This window comes from Lynx rufus, unplaced genomic scaffold (assembly GCF_022079265.1).
Source record: "Lynx rufus isolate CCGP_SWC_20201006 ecotype Redwood Valley unplaced genomic scaffold, mLynRuf1.p SCAF_1, whole genome shotgun sequence".
NCBI lineage: Eukaryota > Metazoa > Chordata > Mammalia > Carnivora > Felidae > Lynx > Lynx rufus.
The window spans coordinates 44947395-44969448 of NW_025814823.1; the positions used below are offsets into that span (position 1 = coordinate 44947395).

The 22054-nt window shown below is 33.1% G+C and overlaps 1 protein-coding gene across 2 annotated transcripts in view; it reads right to left on the minus strand.

The window, feature by feature from the left end:
- Positions 1–22054, minus strand: part of KLHL1 (kelch like family member 1) — a 361548-nt gene that overhangs the window by 202976 nt on the left and 136518 nt on the right. For both annotated transcript variants that reach the window (XM_047081567.1, XM_047081490.1), the window contains one exon: positions 1781–1977. In XM_047081567.1, the coding sequence (XP_046937523.1) occupies positions 1781–1977 (197 nt within the window). The remainder of the gene's footprint in view (positions 1–1780; positions 1978–22054) is intronic.

The window sequence follows — 22054 nt, forward strand, 5'->3', positions numbered from 1 at the left end:
TTTTAAATGGCTGACAGTCATTAGTGATTTGAAAAGATGTTGAATCTTAAAAGAAGAACTTTTTCATAAGTAGCAACTACAAAGCTTAATGAGATTTACCTCATATAAATTCTTTCCTTGAGTTGAAAGGGAAAGTTCTATACTTTACAATTGGTTGTTTCAATAATTACAATCAAATCATTAGTAATGTTAATAGTGACAATAACAAAATTGGCTAGCATTTTGTAGAGGTCTTACTATATGCCAGACACTAAAATAAGAGCTTTTAGAATGTTCTTTCTAGGGTATGAAATATGATCAGTGTGAATTGTTGTAACTGATTATTCTATTCTAGAATGGAGATAACATAAAAAAAACATCTCACGCCACAAAGTTCACACATTTAAAGTGTACAATTCAAGTGATTTTTGGTATCTCTATAAAGATGTTAAAATACATATATATAGAAAAAATGAGAAAAATATAGACTTAAATTACTTTATGAGTATTTACTGACTGATATTCACTCAGTTTAAACCCATCATTAAAATGGTAAAGAGGGGTGCCTGGGTGGCTCAGTCAGTTGAGCGTCCAACTTCAGCTCAGGTCATGATCTCACAGTTTGTGAGTTTGAGCCCCGCATCAGGCCCTGTGCTGACCTCTTGCTCAGAGCCTGGAGCCTGCTTCAGATTCTGTGTCTCCTTCTCTCTCTGCCCCTCCCCCGCTCACGCTTTGTCTCACTCTGTTTCTCAAAAATAAATCAATGTAAAAAAAATAAATAAATAAAATGGTAAAGAAAGTCAAAGTTCTTAAAAAAAAATAGATCAGTTCATTTATACATCTAGATATTTTCCCTTACTATAGAAGTTTTCAGAGGTTCTGAAATCCAGTATGTACTATGCCAATAAATACTTTATAATATATACTTTAAGTAATGATATTTTCCCTGGACAAATCATACAGGCAGAGGCATACCAAATATAATGTGCTATGATGAAAATGCATTTGGCAGCTTGGGCTGCTATAACACAATACTATTGCCTGGGTAGCTTAAAGAACAGGAATTTATTTCCCATATTCAGGAGTCGGGAAGTCTAAGATGAAGGTGTAGACTGATTTGAGTTCCTGGTGAGGGCTCTCTTCATGGTTTATAGGTGGTCACCTTCTTACTGTTCCCTCATAAGGTAGAGAGAGAGAGAGGAGGCAAATTCTCTGGTATCTCTCCTTATAAGGGCACTAATCTCATCATGAGGGACCCACTCTTAGGACTTCATCTAAGCCTAATTACAACCAAAAATCCCTATCTCCAAGAACCGTCACATCATGGGTAGGCTTCAACATTGAATTTTGGTTGATACAACTTATTCCATAGTAGAAATGTTGTAAGAAAAAGGCAAAAAAAAAGTTGCTTTTTTTTTTCTTTTTTGTGGTACAGACTGGTAGCTCTTCATCAGAAAGAAAAGAAGAAAAAAGGGGCAGCTGTGGAAGTAGATTTAAAAGGAGATATGACAGGAGTACTAAGAAAGATTAAACAATTTTAAAATCTTAAATAGTCTATAGTTGCTTTATGGTTTTATTTATAATTTATACACAATGTAGAAATAAGTCCATTAAGAACAGACTTTTTTTGCTTTGATATTATAAAATTCTATGTAGTACATTGTGCCCCATAATAGAAATGTGCCCAAGCCTATAGAACTCATTTGAAACATAAAAAAGTCATTCAATGCAATGATAGCAATTGTTTTAACCTCTGATAATACAGCTATGCCTCTATTATGAAAATAGTACATTTCCTTACCATTGTGTAGCTGTGGGCCACCTTCATTAATTCAATGCATCCTTGAGCATCTGCGAAGGCTCGGATCCCCAAACAGTTGGATGGGTGTAACAGCTTCATGAGGAAGTGGCAGCACACTTCTACTACTTGAGGGAGCTGAAGAAGGCACGCTGCAGCAAGAAGGTTTTCAATGGTGTCTTCCTTTAACTCCAAGCAACCTAGACATTAAGTGAACAGAATCACAAAACTGTTTAGAACAATAACTTGCATGTCTCACTTCACGTAACATTCAAAATCTTCTAGTATGTACAAATGCCTTGTCAACTAAAATGTCTGTATCCACTTCAGCAGGAATTATGGTTGTTCCTTTTGTTGTGAATTAAGGAAAAAAAAGGAGGCACAAGAAAGTTTCACAAAAACATGTCTAGAAGCTTAGGAGGGCAAAGATTTATGAAGTTTCTGACAATACACTTGTGTATATTAGTATGAAGCACCTATATGTGAATAATGAATACATGTATATGTACATGTCTTATATATACCTGTGTTGTAGATTGCTAATACTGTTTTTAACTCACTGTACCCATGGTTATAGTTTTCTGTAATTTTTCTTTCCGTTTAGTCAGTTCTCTTAACCTCAGAAAATGAGCTCTTGAGTATTTCCTCTTTTTTCTAACTACTGGAATAATTTATTAAAGAATTGAACTTTTTGTGGAATGTTTGTAAAACATTCCTGTGAAGCCTTCTGGGCTTAACTATTTGGGGTTAGGTTTTGTTTGGCAACTCAACACATCTTTAATAGGTTTACTTCCATTCAGATTGTCTATGTGTCACTCAGGATTGAGTGAGTATTTCTAAGTCATACAAATGGCTTATTCCATCTTAGTTTTTGTGGCACAGACTGTTACTCTTCACTAGAAATAGCTTCACGCGTTTTCCTGAACACAGGACCAGGCCACATGATAACATCAGGATACATGTCAATGGACTACGAGTAGAGGGATGTTGGTTACTACCACACCAAGGTATTTATGACTTGATTGTGCTCCATCCATGGTCTCTTTCTCTTCTACCAGCAAAGTAAAGATGGCCTAAAACCTTGGTGGATGGAGGATGCACATGGTGTAAGGAGCCTGTGTGCCTGAATCTATACCAAAAACTATTAGTTTCAAATAATAACCCAATATTTAAGCTAATAATACTCAATAAACTCAAGTACTCAACTGTATATAATTTTATTGGTTTACTGGTTTTATTGATCCTTGCAGTCTAATCTACTCTAAATTTTAAAATTTTTTTGAGTTTATTTTATTTATTTTGAAAGAGAGAGAGAGCACAAGTTGGGGAGGGCCAGAGAGGAGGAGAGAGAATCCCAAGCAGGCTCTGCACCATCAGAACAGAGCCTGATGTGGGGCTCAAACTCACAAACCATGACATCATGACCTGGGCTGAGATCAAGAGTCAGATGCTTAATTGACTGTGCTACCCAGGTGCCCCCAATCTACTCTAAATTGCAGTTTTAATTTTATTTTAATTAGTGTATGCCTATAATTATCGGAAATTTTTCATGCCATAGATTATTTTTACTGTCATTCTTATTTTGTTAAATTAACCTATATTTTCAGTGGATTGTTTAATCATTTCAGAGAATCAACTTTGGTGGGTCTCGTTAATGCATAATTATAGAGTAATGGTAATGGACGTGAGTTTTTTTAGAATTATTTTTATTAATTTTGCTTAGAGATTTTTGGCTTTGCTAAATATGAAAGTTCTGGAAAAGTATTGCCTATTTTTATTGAAATGGTTTTTCGTCCTTACCTTTGCTTCTCCAATTAACTCATAAACATTAATTTTTAATCCTAAGTTTTAATAATGTCATTCTTTTTCTTTATGGATTCATTTTATTTCTACTGTTCTGTCTTTATTTTATTTATTTTTTTATGTTTATTCATTTTTGAGAGAGAGACACAGGGTGTGAGTGGGGGAGGGTCAGAGAGAGAGGGAGACGCAGAATTTGAAGCAGGCTCCAGGCTCTGAGCTGTCAGCACAGCCTGATGGGGGGCTCGAACTCACAAACTGTGAGATCATGACCTGAGCTGAAGTCGGCCGCTTAACTGCTTAACTGACTGAGCCACCCAGGCGCCCCTCTACTGTTCTGTCTTTATATAACTTTACCACCTTTAGTTTTAATTATAATTACCCAAAAATAAGTATCTGTGTTCTACATTTAATAGCAAAATTTTGAGAACTTTAGATATCTTTCTGAGAAAATAATGTTTTATTTTCCTTTCTGAATGTTCTAAATTTGACTGAGGTTTGAATTATCCAAACAAGTTTTATTTATATGGTTCTATTACTTTTTGCCTCAGTAAGACCTATATTGCAGCCTCTTATATTCAATGATAGTTATTAGTCTCTATATAAAGGGGATATTTTAATTCATTTGTGCACTTGGAAGACAGGCTACATGAAATTTGAAACTCAAACACAACCTTATATGAAGAAAATAATTGATGAACTTTTTCTTTCTTTCTTTTCTTTTCTTTCTTTCTTTCTTTTTCTTTCTTTCTTTCTTTTTTCATTTTCTTTTTCTTTTTGAGAGAGAGAGAGAGAGAGAGAGAGTGCGTGGGCAGGAGAGAGGGACAGAGAGAGAATCTCAAGCAGACTCCACACTGACCATGCAGCTGGATCCCATGACCCTGGGATTGTGACCTAAGCCAAAACAAAGAGTGACACTCTCAACTGACTAGGAAACCCAGACACCCTTTCATTATTAATATTCTATCGTCTAATTGAAATTTAAGTGTGTATTCTTGCTAGCTAGAATTTATTTTCTAACTTTATGATGCTACAGAAAACTTTTTTTTATTTTTCCTTTTTTTTTTCATCTAGGATGTTAGAAAAGTTGTCTACTATCAAAAATTCATCTTTCAAGGACAGAATATTTATTAAGAAAGATCTTTATAAATAGACTGCCTTTTTCTTTTTCCAAACCAAAGTTTTTTATTCTGGATTTTTTTTAACCTATAGTAATTTGTAAGAATAGTACAATAAACACCCATATACTCTTTACCTAGCTTCACCAAATGTTAACATTTTGCCATATTTTTCTGCGTGTGTTGGTGTGTGTGTGTGTGTGCGTGTGTGTGTATTTATGCTATAGCTGCTGAATTACTGGATTATTCAAACCATTATACTTCACCCCTAAATACTTAAGCCTGTGTCTCCAAGAACAAAGGTGTTCTCCTACATAACTACAATGTAATTTTTATGCATATGAAATTGATAATATTACTAGTATTTACTATGATGCATATTTCTCCAAATGTCCAAATAATATGCTTTATAGATTTTAGTTTTAAATTCAGGATCTAATTAGGGCTTGCACATCATATTTATTTGTAATGTCCTTTTAGTCTCCTTTAACTTATATTAGTTTTCCAGCCATTTTGTCACTCATGACATTTATAACAATAGTGAAAATTCCAGACTAGTTGTTATGTAGAATTTCCCCAGTTGTGTTAGTCATAGTATATCACCACGATTAAACCTAGCTGCAATCTTTTTTTTGGCAGGGACATCATATAGGTGATATTGTACCCTTTTCAGTGCCTCTTATAGGGAGGTTCATTACGTATGTCTCATCATGGATGATGTTGTTTCGTACCTTGTTTAAGGCAATGTCTGCTAGATTTCTTCATTTTAAATAATTTTTTTCCTTTATAATTAGTAAATAATCTGTTGGGTGAGGGATATCTTTGCTTTCAAACATGACATTTAACCTATAACTTAACATGTTTAATAGTTAAAGAGTTTTATGTTTTATTTATGAGTGTCATGGAAAGAATAAGACAGAAAAGGAATCTAAAGCATGCTTCCAAATGTTGCAAGGGATTTGATGAGGAAAGAAAAAAAAAAGCACATAAACTGGAAACAATAAATTGAAAGGAAAAAGGTATGGGAGAAAAATTAAAATACTTTTTATTATATATTAATTTCCAATTGAATTAGCTACCTAAAGTTTAATTTTAATTTTAAAATAGGGACATTATCAATAACAGAATTTAGAAATAGTTATTTTTAAACTTACAAGATTTTAACAAATTTACAAGGTTCCTATTATTTGGATATTATCAACTAGTAGAACATTGAGTATCATAGGTCAATTTGGCAGAGGAGACATTTGTCAATACAGTTCTTCGAGGTGTTTATATTTCACAATATCATTCAATAATAATGTAAAACAAAATATTCATCTGAAGTTGAAGGATTCAGACAAGCTCAAATTATTTTAAGATAATCATGTCAGTGTAGTTATTGATATATATTTTAAGGTTTGTGAATATTGTAGTAAGCACAAGAATAAAGTATTCTACAGGTCATAGACACCTGTACTTTATAGATTTTGAATGATTTATGAAATGTGTACCTTTACTTGTTAAAATAAAAATATGAAATATAGAGGAGATAACATGAATACATTAAAATATATTATTATTTATAATTGATCATACGCATAACAGCTTTTTATAACATGTATATCTTTAAAACATCATCATGATTTAAGAACTGTAGAGGAATTTTAGGGCGCCTGGGTGGCGCAGTCGGTTAAGCGTCCGACTTCAGCCAGGTCACGATCTCGCGGTTCGTGAGTTCGAGCCCCGCGTCAGGCTCTGGGCTGATGGCTCAGAGCCTGGAGCGTGTTTCCGATTCTGTGTCTCCCTCTCTCTCTGCCCCTCCCCCGTTCATGCTCTGTCTCTCTCTGTCCCAAAAATAAATAAAACGTTGAAAAAAAAAATTAAAAAAAAGAACTGTAGAGGAATTTTACCTAAAATTTTTCATTAAGAGTGCCAAGATATGGATATATGCTTCCTAGGATGGATCCTATGAAAATCAGATAAAAGAGATAAATTAAAGTAGCATGGCTTTTATAGATTCCATTTATTATGACCTCAGTACATTTGGAGAATGACTTCCTTTAATTTTATATAATTGTTTTCAACAGCACTTATGAGGAGAAAACACACAATAGACCTGACCTACTATTTTTGAAAAGGCCTGCTTGTTAAGATTTGACCTTGACTGGTGTCTGAAAATGTACATTTCAAAGGGGTTCCTACCATTAACTAATACAAATTGCTCTCTGTGCCTAAACTGTCTGTATAAACAATACGGTTTATGCTAAATACTTGCTTTCCTTCTGAGAATCTTGAATTTTGGTGCATGTCAAGCAGAGGCTGCCTATGTGATCAGTCCCCCAAAAAAACCCAGAAGATTGATTCTCTAATAAATCTCTCTGGTTGGAAACAATTCACATGCTTTGTCACAACTCATTGGAGAGGATTAGGCTTGTTGGGTGTAGATGAAGTTGAAGATACACTGTGACTTTTGTCTGGAAAACAGAACATTGTTAACATTTCAATTCACCCCAAATTAAGCTATATGTTTATTATAATCATATTCAAAGTCTCAGCAAATTTTGTGTAGAAATGAGAGAACTTATTCTAAAAATTCATATGCAAATGCAATGGCCTGGAATAACCAAAAAAATTTTGAAAAAGAACAAAGTAGGTGAAATAATGCTACCAGATTTTAAGACTTCTTACAAAGCTACAGTAATCAAAACTGATTGGTACTTGTCGAAATATATACAGAACAATGGAAAAGAATAGAATCCAGAATTAGAACCACTCATAAAAAATAACTAGTTTTTGCAAAGCCATAAGACAATTTAATTTAAAAAGTATAGTCTTTGAACAAATGGTGCTGATACAGTCAGATATCCATATGCAAAACTTGTATTTTCATTATAACCCATACAATTTATAAAATGTACTCAAAATGTTAATTCAGTGAAGAAACTTCAGCATTTAGCATTACATTTAGCATTACACGTGACTACTATTTGGAGAGGTTAAGCGTGATCTAAGATTGGCATCTTTGTTGGTCAGAACCTGAGTCAAGTTTTGGAATACAGACTTAGATGCCCTCCTAGAGGAACGCATTTTTATTCAAATTAAGGGCAATGAGTATGCAGAGGACTTTCTGATAAGATAGAGCAGGTAAGATAAAATGCAAATATGTCCATAAGTCATTCCTTTCTTTATATCTTTGCCCTTTGGTAATACTCTTCTATACTAGCTCTGAGGTTGGCCATGGGAAATACCATGGACAAAGGAAAAGTGTAAAACACAAGGCAAGCAAGGCTTTGAAAGGCATTTCCTTTGTTGCATTTGAGACCTTTCCACCATCATGTCATTAAGTCTGAGCAAGCCTGTTTCATCAATCTGATGCCCTCTGTTAGGTGGTTATGTTGCTGACAGTCAACTGAGCGCCAATACAGGATTAAGCTTAGTTCCAAAACACTAGAAAAACTTTTCAACCAAGTACAGCCAAATTGACAAGCTGCAAACTCATAAACTAAATAAACGGTTGTTGTTTTAATACATTGTATTTGAGGGGAAATTTTGGGGTGAAGCAACTGTTATGCATGAAATGTTAACTTAGAAAACACAAAATTAAACATGCTATAGGCTAATGAAAAATAAATTACTCAAAATTGATCATAGTCCTAAATGTAAAAAACTAAAACTATAAATCTTCTATAACATAGAAAATTTGTGTAACTTTAAGTTAAAGGTTTCTTAGATAAAATATCCAAAGCATAATCCATGAGAAAAAAATTGTTAAATTGGACTTCATAAAAATCACTGCAAGGGACAACATTAAAGGAACAAAAAGATGAACCACAGACTGGGAAAAAATGTTTGCAAAATCTTACATCTGATAAAGTACTTGTATTCAGAATACATAAATAACTCTCAAACTTTATAATAAGAAAAAAAATTAATAGGCAAACGGTCTAAACAGATATTTCATAAAAGAAGATACATGGATAAAAAATGCTCAACATTATTAATGTTCAGGAGAATGGAAGCTAAAAGCCCAATGAAATACCACCCTGCATGCATTAGCAGTACCGGTGGCAGTGTGAAATGGTGTATCTATTTTGGAAAACAGTTTGACAATTTCACCTCTCAAATGACTCAGTCGTTTTACTCCTAAGTATTAACCTAAGAAAAATAAAATAGTTATGTTGATATAAAGCCTTGTACATGAACATTTATAGTAGATTTCTTTTGTAATAACCAAACACTGGAAACAACTGAAATGTTCATTAACAAGTGGGAGCAGATGAACAGACTGTATTACAGTACTTTGCTTTATCTGTGGGGGATGTGCTCCAAGACCTCCAGGGGATGCCTGAAACCATGGATAGTACTTAACCTTAAACAGTATTTACTGTTTGTCTTTATACATACATAGCTCTAATAAAATTTAGTGTGTAAATTAGGCACAGTAAAAACAATAACTAATATATAATAGAACAGTTATAATCGTATACTATAATAAAGGATATGTGAATGTGGTCCCTCTCTCTCTTAAAATAATTTATTGGGCTGTACTCACCCTTCTTTTCTTTTCATGATGATGGAAGATGATAAAATGCTTCCGTGATGAGATGAAGGAGGTGAATGACGTAGGCATTGTGACTTAATAGCTTACTATTAAGCCTACAGACCTCTGACAACAAGTCAGGAGGAGGATCATCTGTTTGGGTAACTGAAACTGTTGAAAATAAAACTGCAAACAAGGGGAGACTACTGTAGATCTACACTATACAATGGAATACTACTCATAAAAAGGAAAGAACTATAGATATATGCAACATCATAGTTAAGTAGGCTTAGTGCAGAATAATTATGCTGAGTGAAAGAAATCAGACAAAAAATAAGCCCTGTGACTCAACTTAATTAAAACTCGTAAACATCCAAACTATTGTGACATAAATCAGATCATCAGTATAGGATGGAGTGAGGAAGGGCAACAAGATGGATCAGAACGCATGTGATGGATATATTCATTACCCTGTTTGTGGTAATGGTTCTATGGGTATATCCAGAGATCAAAACATCAAATTGTACATCATATATATATATATATATATATATATATATGTGTGTGTGTGTGTGTGTGTATATACATGTATATATATGTGTGTGTGTGTATATATATATATATATATATGCAGTTTCCTGTATGTCAATTATTCATCACTAAAGCTTTTAAAAAGAATAATAAAATGCCAACAAAGATGTTTAGTACCTATGTATTCTGAGGGCTTTAATTCAAACTTTGCTGACAAAATTACAAAGATAGTATATTGTAATTTAGAGAAATTGAGGGTTATGTGTTATTTTTTTTCTTGAAGTTTATAATATAGATAACATTATAGTCATGGCAGCTTCACATATGCAATTATCATTTAAAATACTTTATCAACATATTGTTAAAATAATCTCATAAATGTAAACCTAGCATATAAAATGGTGTGTGTGTATGGGTGTGTGTGTGCATGTTAGTATCTTTACCTTGCCAGTTCGATACTTGAAAAGTGATTCAGAGATATTATGTCAGTGTAATGAGCTAAAGGATATGTAAGATATTTGTTTGTAAGACCAAATAGTTCAAATTCAAATATTGAGTCTAGCATTATACTTCATAATAATTTAGATAAAATTTTAGCAGGTATTTCTCCTTCTTTTCCTAGAAAAATAAAGGCAGAGGTGGGGGAGAGGAAAAACATGAATTTTCACAGGTTGACTATAGATTAATTTTTTCAGGTTACTTATGGTAACTTTGGATGCAAATTTGGAGGATATAAGCATTGTGTGTTTCAAAGAGCTAAAATATTTTATTTTTTCCACTTGGAATATATCCAATGAAAAGACCATTTGTAAAAGCCAGAAGGCACAAATGAAATATTAGTGAGTGTTGAGCTTGAATGCACACAAATTGAGCTACCTCGTGCATGATATTTTTCTTCATAGAAAATATATAGATATATACCAAATGGGAAAGTCTACATGTTTTTACTTTAGGTGCCATAGAAAATCAGTTTAAAAATATCTGATACTTAAATGAAACTTTGGGTACCTAAGGAGCCTATCACTGTAATAAGAGAAAGCCCTGAGAATTTTTCTTAATAAGGAAATAGTTATAATCTCTTTTGACAAAGGGATAAGAAGGTTGTCTCCAGAAATGATTAACTGAAAGGCTCAACACATCATCACAAGATGACCATCTTCTCAAGTATGTTGTTGTTTCCCTCATAGCTGCCATAGTTTCAAGCTTCAGATTGGACAGAAAAACACCCATCAGAAGAGAAACTATTCCTTCGTGCAGGTTTCTCTTCAATCAGTGAAGAAATCTTTAGTGAAAGTTCCCCAGAAGTCTTTCTCCAGGTTGCCTTAATAAAAATTGTATCACATGACCATGCTTACCTCCATAGTTAGCAATATGGTAAAACCCCAATAATTGATTTTGACCCTATATGAACTAGATTGATAGAATTAGAGCCACTCTCCCTTGAGCCAACTTGGGGAATAAGAATGGAATGCCTTTTGAATAGAATACTTCCAAATGTTTACTACATATATCTATAGTCTCACCATAAGTAAATGTTAAAGTGACTGAGAATTCCAAATATATGTCAGTGGACTTAAGCTGGTTTTCTACAATAATTTATATTTAAATTTACACTGTATTGGAATGAAAATATGTAAAATAAAATGGGGAGGAAAAAGTGAAGATTATAGAAGAATGGAAATTTATGATGCTGTATTTTTAATGGACAAGTGATATCCTATTACCAACTGTGCTGTATAACCATATTTGATCTATAAAATCAGTTACATTAAAAAATAATTCATTTTACCGGATAGATACAAAAATTGCCTATAAAGTCCATAAAGTAAATTAAATCTATCAAATCAATTTATCTATCCATCTATATCTATCTATCATCTCTATCTTCAGTAGAAAGAGAAGTAATATCATTACCACACTAGAACTGAAACAAAATTAAAAATTAATATTTAATTAATTCATAGAAATTCTTAAAAAGTAAACATTTTTCTTAAAATACTTTCAATTTATAGGAAACTTACAAAAATAGTACAGATTTCTCATATTAAATACCTAGCTGTTTTACGTTGTTATTAACATTTTACATTAGTATGATACCTATGTTAAATTAATGAACCAATACTGCTATATTATTATTAACTAGTCCATAATTTACTCTTATTTATTTTTATTTATTTACTTTTTACCTATTTAATAGCCCTTTCTCTGTTTCAGGATCTCATGCATGATACCATATTTCATTTAGTGTTATGTCTCCTTAGGCTCCTCTTGGCTGTGATAGTTTCTCAGACTTTCCTTGTTTTTGATAACTGTTTTGAAGAGTTCTGGTTAAGCTTTTTGTAGAATGTGCCTCAACTGGGATTCATTTAATTATGATTACACTGGGATATGGATTTGGTCTCATCACATGATATCAAGGGTACATACTGTCAACATGACTTTTCACTATTGATGTTAATTTTGATCACTTAGTAGGCATAGTGGCCACTTTTGGGCAACCAACTGGAGCAATGGAAACCTGAATACAGTAAAAGGGCCCACAGTGACCCCCAGGGCTGAATACAAAGAGGCCCATCAGACAACCTACCTCAAAATATCCATAAGCCTTCGTTGACCAATGGGTTACTTATACCTGGACATACGTACCAAAAAAGGAAAAATCCATGTCTCCATACCTCCTCACCTTCCTCACTTTTCTACAGCCTGTCACCACTGCCTCCTGGCAGACAGTCTCTCCTTTGCTGTCCTGCCCCCTGCTCCCTTGCAGTGTGCTTCTATCTCCTTTATTCTGCTTAGGTGATTTTTTTCATCACCCAAACTGCTGGTCCCCATCCAATTGAGTCACCCAACAATAGAAGTAGTGTTTGTCAGGTTTCTCCACTATAAAATTACTCTTGGATCTCCTTTTCTCTATTGCACTTTCTGGAAGGAGGTCCTTATGAATGGTCACACTTAAAGAATGGGGAGTTGTGCTCTATTTCCTTGACGGCATATTAATTACATAAATGATATGGAATTCTACATGAGAGGTTTGTATATTCTTGGTTATTTATTTACTTACTTAATAATCTATATCATCAAATTCCTAAGATTTTTTGAGTGTTTCAAAAAAAAGGAGAGTTAAGAGAATGTTGGTTTGTATCATTTTATTATTTTTAATACGCTTACATATCTTTTTAACAGCTACCAAAAGCAATTGATTTTTACTGCACTTTAGACTTCTGCTACCATCAAATTATTTATTCCTTATTCTAATATGCTCCAATTATGGCTCCCTGGTCTCTCTCTCACCTTTCGTCTGGAAGAAAATCTTGGTTTTTCTCTAAAAACTTATAGCAAACCAATTTTTTTTTTTATTTTTTTTTAAAATTTTTTCTAAGTTTTTATTTATTTTTGGGACAGAGAGAGACAGAGCATGAATTGGGGAGGGGCAGAGAGAGAGGGAGACACAGAATCGGAAACAGGCTCCAGGCTCTGAGCAATCAGCCCAGAGCCTGACGCGGGGCTCGAACTCACGGACCGCGAGATCGTGACCTGGCTGAAGTCGGACGCTTAACCGACTGCGCCACCCAGGCGCCCCCAAACCAATTTTATAAGACAGAATGACAAGCTATGCCTAGGATATTCTATAATCTTAGAGCTTATTAATCAATAAACAATGTCTTTCCTGTATTCTAGTCATAAGAAAAGCACACTTTATGTTTTTTTAACTAGTAAATATATCTCAGAGTTTAAGTGCTCACTGTTTGAAAAGTCAGGGAAATCTCTACGCAAGAACCCATGAAAGGGTAGTTTTAATAATAAAGGCCGTCATTTTTTTCTAATTCTAACTACACATCTTTTATTTTAAAAAGTCCAGGGGTGCCTGGGTGGTTCAGTCAGTTAAACATCCAACTTTGGCTCAGGTCATGATCTCACAGTTCAGGAGTTAGAGCCCTGCATCCAGCTCTGTGCTGACAGCTCAGAGCCTGGAGCCTGCCTCGGATTCTGTGTCTCCCTCTCTTTCTGCCCCTCCCCTGCTCATGCTCTGTCTCTCTCAAAAATAAACATTAAAAAAAAAGTAATAAATAATTAAATAGTCCAATGGGTATCGGAACTAAAAAAATTCAGTAGTTCTCATTTACCTAAGTTGTTTTAAATCCAATATTCTCAAATATCTATGATTTGGAAAGAACAAGGAATTATTTACTGAGAAAAATCTTCACTTTTTCTGAACATACCTTTGACCCACATTCATACACAGGTGTTTAGCTTACTTGATTTTAACCATGGAATATACTCCTTAATTTTTAGTATATCATAGCTTATAAATCTGTCTTTAATCAACTACATAGATTTTTTTTTTCTACTTCTAGTACTTGCTGTAGGATTTAATCCAACTGAGGCTGTCACTCAATACTTAAGGAAATTTTGGTTGTGAGAAAAATGAAAAATAAAAAGGATCAACTCATAGTTATACAAGTTATCTAAACTTGTACTGGAAGTAACATAATTTGTCTACTGGTGTATCAGACATACCCCAAATATACTCATTTGGCTCTTCTAAAATTAAAAAAATTAGGGTACCTTTAGGTGGAACATATAATTTTGAGTTCAGCATCAGTAATACCAATCTCTTTAAATTAAATGTACCCATAATCCAACTGAGTTTGATCCCTGAGTTTTAATATTTTATTGTTTGATACATGAAATTATTAGTAATTTGTGTGTCTGGGCAACATCATTTGAACTTGAATCAGCCAACAGAAGAAATAGCTCCATAATTCATTATTAAATCCACTTTTAGCAAATTAGTGAAGATGTCTGAAGTACATCATATAGTGTTTTACAAATATTCAGATATCCAAGGATATGCTCCTCAGACTTCAATATTAGAAACCTGTGTTTATATTGAGTAAAATATTTGTTTTTATTTTATAACATAACTGATTATGCTTCTTTCTTTGCCTTGGTGACTGAGAAGTTAAAACAAACTGGTGTGTAATTTCTATGAATACAACAGAAACTTAAGACTCTTATGGTGCAAATCATACCAAAGGTGGTGTGGATTTGAATTTGGATGCTCTTTTCAGGTCTTTTTTACTTGAATTTCAATGCCTTACACATCATAGATACTTAGGCATGATATTAAGACTAAAATTATAGTCTTGTGCCTTCTGTAAATGACTTTTTATATTTGTTCTTCCTTTATTGTTCTACTTCAGTCAGAAAAATAGAGGGGAGATTGAAAGGGATAACTATAAGAACATATAACTTGTCACTGGACAGATTTTACAGCAACATTGCATAGAAGTACGTGATCATAGAACTAGGCTCAATTGAAGTTATCTACAAAGTTGCTCCATCTTGGGATGCTGAAAGATTTTATGCACTAAGTTGGATGGTTGTGATGTGGAAATAAAAAAGGCAGTTTTGACATTTTATTACCTGGCAATCTCCCCAGATTGAGAGTTCTACCCGTGAAGGCAGCCATACACCCACTGCCTCTGTACTCCATGGCTTCTGAGTTGCCAGATGTTTTTTTTTGTTTGTTTGTTTGTTTGTTTATTTGTTTAACAGATAACTTTCTTTGGAACACTATCTTGGCTCTCAAAATACGCTTAATATGTTATCTTAGTCCTTTACTGCTATCATTATAGATCATTTCAGAGCTTTACCACTTTCATTTTCTGACTGTAAGTATTCATATTTTTCTTGAAATTTTCACATATAACAATCCATAATCATAATCAATATTTCTTAGCCTCAAAATGGTTACAAAGTAACTATGTAACTATAGTTACAATAGTAACACACGATATGTTATCATATGAATGTACAGTTAACTCTCCAATACATGTCAAAACACTACCCTATACATTATTGATACCTTATTTCTCTCTCTTATGTATTTTACTTTGAAGTCATTTTAAGCCATTTTGTGACATGGCAAATTCAAATTAAATGCATACAAAAATGAGGTTTGTACTTGAGGTCCTGAATATATTTTCTGTAACTTAACTTGATAAATAAAATAATAATTTGTCAAAAAATGGTTAAGTGTCCTATTATAGTAAAAATGCCCCTTTATCAGAAATTACAGCATGTAGTCCAAGAAAACACATAAAAATTATTAATGACATATATTTCTAAGTATTGTTTACATTTTGCAGACACGGATGTATCAGAAATGAAAATGTCATGTGTCAAACAAAGTAATTTTTATAATTCTCACAAGGGAATTCTGCCATTACTAGTCCATATTTTCTTTATTGATATTTTATTCTGCACTATGCTCCCCCCTCAATGCTTCCCCCCCACTCCCCTAAATATTTCTTCAGAGAAGAAGAAAGATGGGGTGGGAAATAGATATCAGACTTGCATGAACGCCATTTAGTGGAATATTTTCTCTGGTGGAGGAATGTATGTGCTATGATGTGCCTAAGGAAGCTCAAGTGCAGTCTAAAGGAGTCAGGAATCAAGGTATTCCTTTATTATGACGAGCATACCATCCACTTCTGGCTGAAATGTTCCCCCTGTGGGGTAACACCACCCATTATCTGAGGTAGACAAAGCATTTAAAATTAAAGTGCTTAGAGTTCTCATCATAAAATTTCCTGTCTCCAACATGAAGGAAAAATCTCTCCTGAATGAAAGTGGTAAACCAGACAAAATGGTAATTTCTGGAAGACTTCAGAAGGAGGCAGTGACTGGAGTTGTTTTATTTGCTTGTTTTTGTTTATTGTTTTCAGTTGTTTTTTTACACAATAGTATCTGTGCAAAGAATCAGCTCTATCAAATTTTAAATGCAGAGCATTGAGAAATAGTCAAAACACAACTAAAGTAATATTTGAAAAGATGTGTATTGTTGAGAAACATATGTGAAGTTGGTACTATATTTTCCCAACTGCACGACAAAAGTGAATGTTATGAGAAGGACAGAGATGTGTGTAAAACATCCTGAAAATGTTAAATGTTAAACATGTAGTGTTTCCTATAATTCTTATTTACATAAAAACAACAAAACAAAATTAGACTTAAATTTGCAGTTATGAAATTGTGAATGTCCAAGCTTGAGGATGATATTTTAAATGGTGCTATTATCAATCATAAATGGTTCTCCATTTGTAGCATCGATAAGCTTTCCTCAGGTTATTCATGATTTTGTGTAAAATGAAATTAACTGTAAGAAAAAATTTTGTTTGATGGCCGTTCATACTTGGAAAATGGAAGGTGACAATAACGTAAGTACATATAAGCAGCCTCTCTCTCATATTTATCAGTCAGAAGGTTGAATAACTTTAGATCTAGCAGAAAGCACATTGAAATGTCATTGGGAAAACTAGACCATGCTTTCACATCCATGTAATTATGTGGATCTGTCTCTAATAAGATATTTTCATTTTTGTATCTGACAGTAAGATTTGACTGAGTGGAATGGGATAAAATATGCTAAAATAATGAATGCAATATGTGATAAAAACATAATTAAAATATATAAGGCAGCAAAATTACAAGTAGGTGACCTAAAAAATGTAGCACTAAAAATGTATATAAAATCGTACATATGAATTAGAATTCATATTATAATACTAAAGCATATAATAAATCAGATTCAAAATTAATAAATGTTGACAAAATGATTACTCCCTCCACAGTTCTGTCTTCAGCTTCATTTAAAAAAAAATTTATTTGTTTTTGAGAGAGAGCACAAGGAAGGGAGGGGCAGAGAGAGAAAGAGAGAGAAACATGGAATCCGAAGCAGGCTCCAGGCTCTGAACTGTCAGTGCAGAGCCAAGGAGGGGCTATGAGATCATGACCTGAGCCAAAATTGGACACTTAACCGACTGACCGACCCAGACACCCCTCCAGCTTCACTTTTTATAATGGATTGTACAAAGGATTTTATGAAACTAATAAAAATACCTTTTATGAATAATCATAATTGAGCACTGACAATATGCTAAGAATTATGCTAACCTCACTTAATTTTATTTAATTACTCTTTAAAACAATCCTCTTACTTAGACATTATTATTTTTCCTTTCTTATAGTTGACTAATATTAAGACTATAAATCTAAGTAATTTGATTTCTCTAGGTATGAAATGGGGGAGCCCAAGGGATATAATAAAAATACTTGTGTAATAAGAAATAAGTACCTGCCAATTAGAATAAATGCCCAACAATTCAAATGACCACTGGGCTGCAACATCTCAGTGAGTTCTGGTTGAATATTAGTCTTGGAAGTCCAAAGAAAACCCCACATATTTCTGATGTTAAATTCTACATGATATCGCTCAAATGTAGCAGAATCAAGTGTACAGATATTTTGAGATTAGAGTGATGGTTAAATAATCCTGAGAAAATATAGTCAAATATAAGATTAATGCACAAAAAATACATAGCATGTACTCTTCACGCATGCTATAGTGGCATATGATTCATTTTCTGCCTTCCTAGCATCCAAAGCATAATGTAAGATCCAAAGGACATGTAAACAATTTTCCTGTACAATATCTAGTATGAAAAGGAAAATCTAAAAAAATTATAAGATTGTGAGCAACAATAACATAAAATCCAAGAAGGTTTTTTTAAGAAGGCAGGGTTGATTATAAGATGAGACCTGAGAGATTTTCCTTACTTGGAGACCCAGAAAGCAAATGTGAGTTACAGGGCAGAAGAGACATAACCTTTCCTCTATCTCTAGTAAATATTAAGTTTCACAAAGCAATTTCTTTTTCAATCTGTCTATGAAATCCCATAGCATGAAGCCAGGATGCAGTTCAGTAATAACAATAACAGAACATTGTGAAATATTCAGAAAGTATACATAATTTTCATTATTTAATACAAAAAATTTCCCTAACTTAGTTTATATTATTCATTGTTACACACACACACACACACACACACACACACATGGGTTCTTGGGTTAATGAAAAGGGAGAAGTATGATGGCAATATACAACTGATTTATTTTTATTTTTATAATTTTTCCTTTTTTTCTTAATGGATATATAGGTTATTTCAGCACCCTATGGAAATTATTAATTCAAAATTGTAATTGATTGGTAATAATAATAGATAAAGCCAGTCTTTAAAGGTTAAATTTATTAAATTGAGGAAAGAAATTTTCCATGTAGTAAAAGTTCTTACTTTAAGACTAATATTCTGCTAATGTGCTTGCATAATTCATGCCACTTGAATTAAACCAGTAATAAAAATGCAACGATAATTTACTTTTAATTACAACAAAAAACTCTGAAGGGAGTTTAGAATATTCAGTCCAAGCTGACTATATTGATGTATACTTTTTTAATATTAAAACACAACATTAAACATCTCAGCTCCTGTGTGTGTATATTTATTTAGTTCAAATGTTTTGAAGTAAGCAGAAGTCATTTTAACATTTGTTAGCATGTACTAAGACTTTAATTAACTTCAGTGGCACACAAACATTTTTTTTTAATTTTTCATAAGGAAGTTAACTCTTCAGTATGATGAAAGGTTTGCCATTTGGCAGTTTAATTTTCTACCTCTCTTCTTAATACTACTGCTAGATGGACAGCTTCCTTTATTTAAACCGTGTCCTTATCAGTTCTCTACAGGACCTGACACACTTAGCTAGTAACCCTGCAATCCCATCTCTCACATTTGTTAGAACTCTATTTCCTTACGCATCAATGAACACAGTATATTTTCAAGTATGTCCAGATAGTAGGGACTATGTAAAAGATAAACCAGAAGGAAATTTCTATCAACCTGAAAGCAACTTTAAAACACAGTGAACTCCAGAGCATTCTTTTCAAATATATTACATTTCCTCTTTCATTTTCACAATGTGATCATCAATTTTTGGCTAGAACTGAAATATGTGTGTGTACACATATCTACATATATATTTATTTATATACACAATCAATATAATAGTCTTCAAAATTTGCTTTATACCCGTCTCTAATGAAGAAATATTAGACTGTGTATATCAAAAGTATGTTTAGATGAAACGAAGACAACAAAGGTTATTTTAAACCCTAAACTCAAAAGTCTCTCTATACTTGAGTGTCTTATGGTTTGTTTCCCTCTCTCTATTTTTTTGTCCCCCTATGTTCATCATTTTTGTTTCTTAAGTTGCACATATGAGTGAAATCATATGGTATTTGTCTTTCTCTGACTTATTTCACTTGGCATAATGCATTCTAGCTTGATGAGGTCCCAGTAGTTCACTTTTGCTTTTGCATCCAGTCTGCATTTATATTTTGTCTTCTGGACCCTAGTGTGACCTGATTCATGCATAGTGCTTACATATTATTAGCTGAATTTTAGTTTGATTTTAAAAAACTGATATACAATCTTATAATTATATATCCTTTGGATTGCAGCTAAGAATTCAAACTTTAAATGTAAGGCAGAATTGTTAAAGGGCACCATTTTATAATATACACTGTTGCTTAAATGGGCTTTTGTTCTCTGAAGAGCTAAGATCATACTCAGATTTCTTGCTTAAAGCCATAAAGAAAATCCAATGAAAAGTTTTAAAAAGAAGAAATTTTGAAACACTTTAAACACCCAATTAAGAATTTTGGAAACTGATACGAACCACATATTAGATATACAATTATTTCTAACACCAGTGTAAATTTTCATTTCCTTTTCATTCTTGAGCTATGACAAGGTGTGAAAAAAAATTGACCTAAAGGTGCCTTTTAAGTAAAGCTTATTTTGATACTGTAATAGACATTGTTTTTATCACTGTATCTTAATCCTTCAGACTTCTAAACATGTACAATTTTGTAAACACAAAGACCTTATTGATTTTCTTTATCCTATCTTACATATTGTTAGTATTAACCTTTTTATTATTATATATTTTTCCTTTAAAAATATTCATACTCCCTTTGAGCTATTACCATCACTGCAGTCACCCTGGGTACCCAAGTCACTGTCCCTAGTAACCAGAAAAAAAAAAAAAAAACACAAAACTGTAAATATTGCCTTAGTTCTTACTGAATCTCTACCATGCCCCTGGTCTCATTTCTTCTTATTCTAATTTGTTACAGTAGGAGAAAAGAGGGGTAGACAGGGAGGGTGTCTCCCACATCTTACCATGTACAAATTTTACTACCTGAAATTCCTTAAGGGATAATTTCTCATTCTTTGAATCAAAGATTATTAAACCCTATAATCATTGAAGTTTATCTTAGTCAAAAGTCTATTTCAAGCTATGTTATCCTTTCATTCTTTTCCTTAATATCTAAGCTAATGAAATAAATTAAGCACATAGGGTTCTTTCAAACCTTACAGAATTTCCAGATCTCATGGAAATTTTTATCTGTTTAAATCATTTTAAAGCGATCTTATGTACCTGTATTGAATACTTTATTTCTACAGCTAATAGTTAGCTATCAGTTCTTGACATAGTGGATCCTCCTTAATTTCTCCAAAGCCTCTCAAACCTCAATTTAAGAAAACATTACCAAATAACTGCCCGATATCTTTACTGCTTATTCATTTTTTCCCTCTTCGATGAGGCATTTATTTTTATCCTCCTATCAAGAAAACTCTCAGAGACCAGCTAGCACACTACGTAAGTGGACACATAGACAGGTACCTTCTATTATTCCCTTCCTGTCATTTGCTCACTTGATCTCTTCTATTATTACATTTTGTTATATATCTATATAGATAGATAGGTAGATAGATAGATATAACAAAAGACAAAGTATTTTATGTTATGCCTAAAATTCTCCCAATATCAGCTTGTAAATCATTTGCTCATCTAACATTTCTATAAACTAACAATTAGAAATTTATGAACTACCAGTGAGTATGGATGTTGGAGAAAAAACCAAAGTGACAGTGGCACGTGAAAGGCCACTTTGTATCCTGTCTGTCCTCTATAAAGCAGAGCAAAATCTGGGTCATTACATTCAGCAGGGAGCTTTGAAACACCTTCCAACTTTGTGCTGAATGATGATGAGTGTCTTTTGACCTAGTTTTGAACAAGAGAAATGCAAGGTTGCCAGGCCATAGAGGCTGTAAGGATTGGATTTATGCTTTTCTGTTGCTAGAAAGATCCCTAAAATGGAAGCTTCATGATTCTTCTCTTTCAAGGAAACACTAATGTGGTTATGTTTGCCATCTCTCGGCTGAGAGGCCAAAGGTCCTTTCTGCTACTATTTCAGGCTATAAGCAGATTGAAAACAATTAAGATGGTCTTAATGGCCCTTCAGCTTGATGAGGATATAAACAGGCTACTTTCTAAACTTTAGGCCTTTGGTCTCCCTTTCCTTAGAAAATTTACTCCAGAAAACTTGCAATTATA